The sequence below is a fragment of the Lolium rigidum genome, chromosome 1 (assembly GCF_022539505.1).
Source record: "Lolium rigidum isolate FL_2022 chromosome 1, APGP_CSIRO_Lrig_0.1, whole genome shotgun sequence".
Taxonomy (NCBI): domain Eukaryota; kingdom Viridiplantae; phylum Streptophyta; class Magnoliopsida; order Poales; family Poaceae; genus Lolium; species Lolium rigidum.
The window spans coordinates 263,824,020-263,832,879 of NC_061508.1; the positions used below are offsets into that span (position 1 = coordinate 263,824,020).

The 8,860-nt window shown below is 46.6% G+C and overlaps 1 protein-coding gene across 1 annotated transcript; it reads left to right on the forward strand.

Moving 5' to 3' along the window:
- Nucleotides 1-3,482: 3,482 nt before the first annotated feature.
- Nucleotides 3,483-5,042, forward strand: LOC124683610 (berberine bridge enzyme-like Cyn d 4). The gene has a single exon (XM_047218096.1). It carries the CDS (start codon nt 3,483-3,485, stop codon nt 5,040-5,042), a length of 1,560 nt encoding a protein of 519 aa, XP_047074052.1.
- The last annotated feature ends 3,818 nt before the right edge of the window (nt 5,043-8,860 follow it).

An 8,860-nucleotide genomic window follows, 5' to 3' on the forward strand; every position in this document is an offset into this window, starting at 1 on the left:
GTGATTATATTTATATTGTAATTGGGGTCAAAATGTCAAAGACAATGATTATACCCCAATTTTTAATGGTGATGTTTGCTTTCACCAAGGCATGATCATATGAGTTTCAAAATACTCATAGTTTATTTTATTCAAATAGTTTGAACTATAATTCGTAATGTAAACGAATTTAGTTTTGTGATATTCCACATATTTAATAAGTTATGATTAAAACAACAGTGTGTGACTTTTATGCACTTAGGTCCTTGTGTTTTACCAGATTTAGTAATTAGTTCTAGAGTGAATTAAATTATACTCCCAAGGTAGTTGCTCAACTTTTAAGTATTGATAATTTAGAGTTTGTTTCTTATCTCTTTGATTGGTATAAACCTCTCCCATCTCTAGGGTTTAATGATAAGCTTTTGTTGGTGTTAAATTCAAAAGTTTAGTTCAAGAAATACCATGAGGTTCATGGTGGTAGCATGGATTGGTTTAATACATGGGAAAAGATAAGTTAAGGATAGTTTATCCATTTTATTGTTACTTAATTTGCAATTAAATAGATGTTCATTTGTTATGGCAAGGAATACCATATTATGATCTTTTATAAGATCAAGCAATTGATCCTTGATTAATATGTTATTGTGTTAGTTTTAATTCCAGTTGATCTAACCCCTTAGATCAAATCATCTCTACCCAAAACAAAGTTTTAACAAAGTCACATTAAGGTTTATAGCGCTTGACTTGATGAGCTACTTCAATTCCACCAAGGTCAAGTGAAACTTCGGCTATCGTGGATTGTTTTACTTTAAAGCGCGAAAATTCCCCGGATTTTCTATGCATGAATGCAATGCACACATCTGTTTCCTCTATTTTTTTGTAACCCCAATACCTGGGATATTACACATATACTCTCCTGAGACTCGCGCATTGCCAACGCCTTAGTGGAGGGAGGCGATGACTAGATGGAGCGAGGCGCTGACTAGATGGAGGGAGGGCAACCATATCCTGGCCTGCCTCACGGGTGTGCCTCTGGCTGCTCCTGTGTGTCAGACGCGGCAACGATGGCTGTCCGGGAGAGGGACAACTACTGCATGGTCTTCCAGATGCACCGCCGCCAAGACAAGGAGACCCAGGTGCGCAGGGGGGCAGTCAGCGACGCCCTTGCCATTGGGCATACCAACCTTCCGCCATTGGCGCGTAGCGCCGAGCTTGTTTCTCTTGTTCGGCGAGGATCAACCTCATTGCTCCTCCCTCCTCTTGGCACGCCGGCTCCGTCACTCCTACTCCACCTCCACCACGCTCGATCCACTTCATCCGACGAACTGGGTAGCATGGGGCAACGTCAAAAGCAGAGCGGCACGTCGACGTGTGCGAGTCCATCCATCAGGCAGGTGTGCACATTGTGCCTCGTGCCAGGTGTCGAGGTTGTTTGCACCTCGCCTAGGTTCCACACCACCCCTCAACGTCTTCTCGTCTGGCACCACGGCCGACCACGAGAGCGAGGACAGCTACCTTGGTGGAGCAGGCAAGGAGGCCGCGCAAGGATGGAAGCAGTGTTGTTTGCCCGCGCGTGTAGCGGCGGTGCTTTGCGGAGCCCGCCCGCGATTGGAGCGGGGGAGGCGGGGAGGTAGGGTGCATGCCACAGGCAGTGGCGCGATTAGGAGCGTGGTGACACTCGACGACAGCGCACGCGAGTGGAGCAAGGGGGCGGTGGTGGTGGTCGGGTGGTAGGTGGTCAGCGGGAGGAGAGATAAGGGATGAAGGGACTTTTTTTTATTGCGCTGGCATGTGAGTCATAGTCCGTAAAATAGGCCTTGACAAAATGGCCCGCACCTGTGAGAATCCGTGTCAATTCGTGTTTAATTCCCTTTTAGCATTTTATGCAAAGAACCAACTAGTAAAATGTAGTGGTTTTATGTCCCCAACTAAAAGTGGTACCAACGTCTGGCTAAAAGTGGTGATTTTATGCTCTATGCTTGCGATGCCCCTGAGCCTTTCCATGCTGGCCAGGAAGCCAAGTCCATAACCCCGTAGGAAAAAATGTCATCTTTACCGCTAACTGGTGGTTTCCACTTCTCATTTGGTTGTATTATTAAGCTTTGATCCGCCCACGGTTTGCGAGTTTCTGTAACACAAGGATGTGTATGGTTTGGGAGGTCAAATTTTAGAAATTGGCAAGTTGTTCTTCTTGGTATCAAAACGACTGAAGTTTTATCTAGATATTGTCAGGCTGGCAGAAGCAAATTGCATGAATAATTAATATATTGGGATCCGCAATTAAAGTACGTCCAAGTTAAAGTAGCTGTAGTTGCGTTACATAAGTGCGTATCCGTATGGTTCTGCAAATTTTACCTACCGAGTCTTTGCAGGAGGCGCAGAGCTACATGCAGTTAACTACGGCCTACGGGGTTACCAAGATCTAACTAGTAATTTGACCTTAGGGCGCTGTGCGCACGAACCGGGGACTGTGCATCTTGAGGGCAATTCGAATCATAGGGAGGGTTGACATGCAGAGATCGGCAATCGGCAATGTGCAGGCCATCTATGGTCGCGCCCGTTATGAAGTCATTATATATGAAGCACTCCTTTCGTCTATAAAAAAATACCTCAAAATTATCTAAATCTGCATGTATCTATACACTGAAACATATCTAAATATAAATATGCATATTTTGATAAAACTGAGACGGTCTTTTGCGAAGGGAGGGAGTACATGTTTGGCATTTTCCTTCCATTAGCGACTGCAGTTCTTGGCAGCCCCACACTGAAGCTTCCATGCACGCTTGATTATCCCCTTCTCCTAGGTTGTTTATATTTGGCGCGCGCCTTAGCAGCCCAACACACAAAAAGTCCAAACTCCAAAGGAATCTGCTGATCCGAAACCGTAGCAGCCATCGCCTTCTTTGTAAGACCTGCTTAAAGAAACTCGGCATAGGAAAGACCCATTAACAAGTTGCATTTGCAATTACTGTCCGCGAGAAGCAAACCAAGCGGCAGATTTAATAGCTAAATCAGTAGATGTTTCTAATAGCAACTTTTGGCTAGAAGAGCCGCCTTCGTTTCTTGTTCCACAATTGGTGGAAGATACCATTTTTGTGTAATAATAAAGGTTACTAATTGTTTCAAAAAAAAAACAAGTTGCATTTGCAATTACGAAAATCACGTGATTCTTCTCACGGGAGAAGTCAAGTAGTAACATTTAGTCGTACTTAACAAGTGTCAGACCGCATCTAACAGCCTGCCCAGAATTAGATGCTTCAACATACTCTATTCTGCAACCCATTTATTAATGCACATATGTTCACATGGTTTTGCCACCATGTGCATAGAGCATAGTTGACCAAGACTTCGATTTATGCAGAGCTTGCTAGCTGCCGATCGATGGTGAAGTTCAACTCCTAAGCTAGGCTATAAGTAGAGCTCGATACCATGCAAGTTTCCCAACAGCTAGCACTGCATCGTTGCGATAAGTAAAAACAGTGCAGGAGCAGGGCAAAAACATGGCCTCGTCTCGTAGCTTAGCCCTAGTAGCGCTCCTCTACAGCCTCCTCTCGTGCTATGCATTCGTTGCTTCCCTAGCTTCCTCTGACGGCTTCCTCCAATGCCTCTCAGCGGCCATACCCAAGCAGCTCCTGTACACGCAGAGCTCGCCTTCGTTCACACCGGTCCTGGTTTCCTCCGTCCGCAACCCCAGGTTGTTCACCCCAACGACGGTGAGGCCGCTGGTCATCATCACGCCGACGATCGCCTCCCACGTACAGTCTGCCGTGATCTGCGGACGCCACCACGTCGTGCGCATCCGCGTGCGCAGCGGCGGCCATGACTACGAGGGCCTCTCGTATCGCTCAGAGCGCTCTGAGGTGTTCGCGGTGGTCGACCTCAACATGATGCGGTCGGTGCACGTTAACCAGGGAGCCGGCACTGCGTCGATTGATTCCGGCGCGACCCTCGGGGAGGTCTACTACGCCATCTCCAAGGTGAGCAAGGAGCTGGCATTCGCGGCGGGCTTGTGCCCCACGATCGGCGTCGGTGGCCATCTCAGCGGTGGCGGGTTTGGGATGCTACTGCGCAAGTACGGCGCCGCCATCGATAGCGTCCTGGACGCCACGCTGGTGGACGCCGAGGGGAGGCTGCTTGACAAGAAGGCCATGGGTAAGGACGTCTTCTGGGCCATCCGAGGAGGCGGCGGTGAGAGCTTCGGCATCGTGCTGTCCTGGAAAGTGAAGCTCGTGCCGGTCCCACCCAAAGTGACAATGTTCAAACTCCGGAAGACAATCGACGAGGGTGTCGTAGACATCCTCACCAAATGGCAAGTACTCGCACCAGCTCTCCCTGAAGACCTGTTCATCCGGGTGGTCATGCAGAAAGGCGAGGCTGAGTTCCAGTCCATGTACCTTGGTACGTGTGACAAGCTCCTGCCATTGATGGGAAGCCGCTTCCCGGAGCTCGGCCTCAACCAGGCACATTGCAAGGAGATGACCTGGATCCAGTCTGTGCCCTACATCTACTTGGGCAACACCGCCACCGTCGAGGATATCCTGAATAGGACCACCTCACTAGACACCTTCAACAAGGCGACCTCTGACTACGTCCGCCAGGCAATCCCTAAGGACGGGTGGGTCAAAATATTTGCCTTCCTCGCAAAGCCGAACGCCGGGATCATGATCACCGACCCCTACGGCGGGAAGATCAGCAGCTTACCAGAGTCGGCGACACCATTCCCCCACCGTGGGGGCGTGCTGTTCAACATCCAGTACATGAATTTCTGGTCGGCTGCCACAGACGGATCGGCGCAGACCAAGTGGCTCAAAGACTTCTACGCGTTCATGGGGCCGTATGTGAGCAACAACCCGAGGCAAGCCTACGTGAACTACAGGGACCTTGACCTGGGCGAGAATGTCGTCGTGGGCAATGTCACCAGCTACAAGGCTGCAAAAGTTTGGGGCGAAAAGTACTACAAGAGTAACTTCAACAGGCTCGCCTTCGCCAAGGGCAAGATTGATCCTGATGACTACTTCAGGAACGAGCAGAGCATCCCACCAATGGTGGCGAGAAAGTGATGATGAAAATGGCCTGCGGTGAAACTACACATGCGGAGGAACGGCTTTATCATGATGTTTAGATGTTTTATGCATGCTCGTCCAAATTGGGTTCCGGAACAAAAATTTATATTCTAATATATAAATTTGGCTCAAATTTGTCTCCTTGGAATATGTTGACCTATATGCATCTATTTGATACCTATTGAAGTGACTGAAATTTGCAAAAAAGGGAAGAATATAGAAGTTTTATGTACCATGATTAATTGCCTCGGTATACTATAGCAGGACAAAGACCCTATCTGGGCAAATGCGAGTCTGCCACAAGCTCCTGACGTTGATGGCACTGCACGCCTGCGTCACGTACCTTGATTACCGGCACTGAAAACTGCCAGCAAAAGATTTAAAAAATCAGTTTAAGAGAAACAAAAAAGTACTGCATTACGTGGCTTCGGGAAAGTAATTGCCAGCAGTTTTTAAAAATGGCGGCAATGTAACGTCCTTTGGAGGCACTTTTGGCAATTTGCTCGCAAATTTCTTTGTTAGGCAATTTTGGCAATGTGCCGGCAAAGTTATTTGCAAATTCAGGTAGAACCTTAATAGAGCCTCCAGAGTACTAAGAAGTACACAATTCCAACATTATAAAAAAATCAGTAACCGCAAATCTAGCATTACAAGAATTCAGTGACAGCCCAAATTCAGTAACCACAAATCCAGCATTACACAGTTTACACAACAATAAAAGAATGAACTTGAAAAATAACTTCTAATGGAGTAGCCGTCCTAATCAATGAACATTATAGCTGGGGCATTTTCTTCAGGTAAGCGGAATACATCTCGAACCATCCTTAGGCCCTAAGATGAGACGAGTGTGATCAACAGAAGAACTGACAAGTCAAAGAAAAGCATAACATCGCAAATTAAACGTATGAACCAATTGAAACCACTGACAGTAAGAATCATAGATCATATTACTGATGGCACGAATAGTACGCAAGCACTACCAGAAATAATGAATGCACTGCGCCTATTTCAAGTTGAATTCATAAAGCTCTCTCTACACCTTTGGCCACAGGCAACTCGCAAACATGCCGACTAAAGGTATTATTCATAGCTATCCTACAAAACAAGAATAGAGGAAGAAAACAAGGTGAAATATCAGAAGCATCAACACTTGGGTTAACCTGATTTGGAGCACTTACTACACAGGGAAAATAACACATGCTGTTCCATTATGTGGATCCTTTTGGTGGAAAGATATTTGCAGACTCATGCCTGTTTATAGAGGCATTGCTTCTAGCTCGGTATATGATGGAGCATCAACACTTTTTTGGAAAGATTCCTGGATTTCAACCATTGTTAGTGACACATATCCCAGAGCCTTCTCATTTGCAATTGATGAAGATATTTCAGTTCAGGGCTTCCTTTCATCAACAAGCCTAGGGAATCTCTTCCATCTACCACTTTCCCCTGAAGCAATGGATGAACTCAGAGAACTGCAGCACAACACTAGACATATTGTATTTAGCCAAGACCATGATACCTGGACCTATGACTGGGGTTCTACCAAATTTACAGCCACCAAATACTACAACATTTCTCCACATATCACTTATGGCTGGCTATGGAAAAGCAAGTGTATACCAAAAATAAAATTCTTTGGCTGGCTAGTCCTTTCAGATCGACTTAACACCAGAAATATGCTCAGGAGAAGGCACTATTGTCTTAACACAGGATATAATTGCTTGATGTGCACAAATCCACCAGAAGAGACAATTGAACACATGCTTTTCTCATGCCCCTTTAGCACCCTTTGTTGGGAAAAAATTGGTATGCTGTGGCACAGTGCTGATGATAGAAGGACCATCATACAAAAAGGAAAAGAACAATGGCAAAAACCTATGTTTATGGAAATCTTCCTGATATCTGCGTGGAACATTTGGAAGGAAAGGAATAATCTTTACTTCAAAGGATTGAACCCCAGAGTGGAAACTTGGAAACAGAGAGTCAAAGCTGATCTACTCCTACTAGTACATAGGACCAAAGAAAAACATCATAGTTTCATCTCTGAATTTGTAGACAGTATCTAGTGACCCACAAGGGCTTGTAATTCCTTCTGTTTTCCCCTCTTTTTCTCTTCCTTCTGAGGAAGACACCATGTAAAAATTTACTGAAAATTAATACAAAAAGACAGTAGGAGTCTTTCCTACTGTCAGAGCCTTCAAAAAAAAAAAATCAGAAGCATCTCTAGATAAAACTTTACCTTTCATGCTGCAAAGGTGCTGTCATCTACACAAATACCGGGATGAAGCAAATGATTCCTGTATATTTGAAGGCCTTCTGCCCAGTCTTCTCACCCAACTGTTATATGAAACCTATAATCTATCTCTGTGTCCACTGTTCATACATGACCATGTAGACACGGGACGGGGATTCAGTAACTTGCCCACAGCAAGTCACGCTGTACCTTGATGTTTAGACTCAGACTTTGATGTTTGCGCGGTTTGCACACGCGGGCACTCAGATTCTTCCAGGTTCCACCGAGGGCGGGTGCCAAAAATGCAAAACGGTAGAAATACTTGGTTTTTAGCAGTAGATCTGAAGGGAAAAAAAAGTACACGCTGCAGTTTCACTGTTTTTTAGACTGCAGTTTTCAGCCTTAGAGCATCTCTAACAGATCCCGCAACGCGGCAGTCACTCGTTGTCGGGATCAGGGTCGATGTAAGGCTGGGCGCCGGCGATATGCCGATACTCGGCCTCATTCTCCTCCTGGCAGATGGTCGCTGTCTGGACCATCTGCACCATGTTGTCAATGTAGTGCTCACCGACGAAGTCCTCGAGCGTGATGGTTGCCGGCGCACCAAAAATTGTGCCCGCCGGTGCTAAATAGTACCGGCGCACCCTGTTTCCGCCGCGCCGGTGATGACGCAATACCGCCGGCGCAGAAAAAATTTAGTGCGCCGGGGATAAGGGTGAACCAGGTTCTAGGCCAAGTTGAAAATCGGAGCCACATTACTGCCGGCACACCACCATGTTGGTGCGCCGGTGGTAATTTGCTTACCACCGGCGCACCTACATGGTGGTGCGCCGGCAGTAAGGGGAGATGCAATTTTCCCTCCCCACACCCCCCCCCCTTGCCTTTTCAGTTTTCGAAAAAATTAAAGAAAATTCAAAAAATAAAATCCTTTGAACTGCACATGTATTATGTAATCTAGTTTTAATGAAAATTTTAAAAAATGAATTTCGATAGATTATGCAAAATGGCATCATCTTTCGGTAAAACAGGATTTCTGGTTGCATACGACCTCCGATGAAAAACTTTTTTATATCAAAATGTATCTACGCGAAATTTCCTATATGAATTCAACCACCTACGATCCTTTGGACAAAAATTGGATTCGGAAAATTCAAAACAGAAACAGGACTTTTTTTAGGATTTAGATTTGGATGAAAAAAATAGGAAAAATTATTGCCGGCGCACCACCATCTTTGGTGCGCCGGCGGTAACCTATGCTATATATACTCCAAACCAGCTCGTGGTCCTCACTTTCCCCTTTTCCTTCTCTTTTCCTCCTCCTCCTCCTCCTCCTCCTCCTCCTCCTCTACACCGACAACCTTCTCCGGCTGCTGCGGCGAGCTACTCCGGCGACCTACTCATCTGCATGGCCTCCTCCTGCACCAACGGCCACAACGTCCTCCGGCCTCCTCGACGTCCTCCGGCCTCCTCCACCACCTCCGGCCTCCTCCACCTCCTCCGGGCTCCTCCACCTCCGGCCTACTCCTCCTCCTCCTCCTCCTACACTGGCGCGGCAACCTCGGGATCTTCCGGCATCCTCCTG

Coding starts and splice junctions, on each gene's coding strand:
- LOC124683610 (XM_047218096.1), top strand. CDS start 3,483: ATGGCCTCGTCTCGTAGCTTAGCCCTAGTAGCGCTCCTCTACAGCCTC.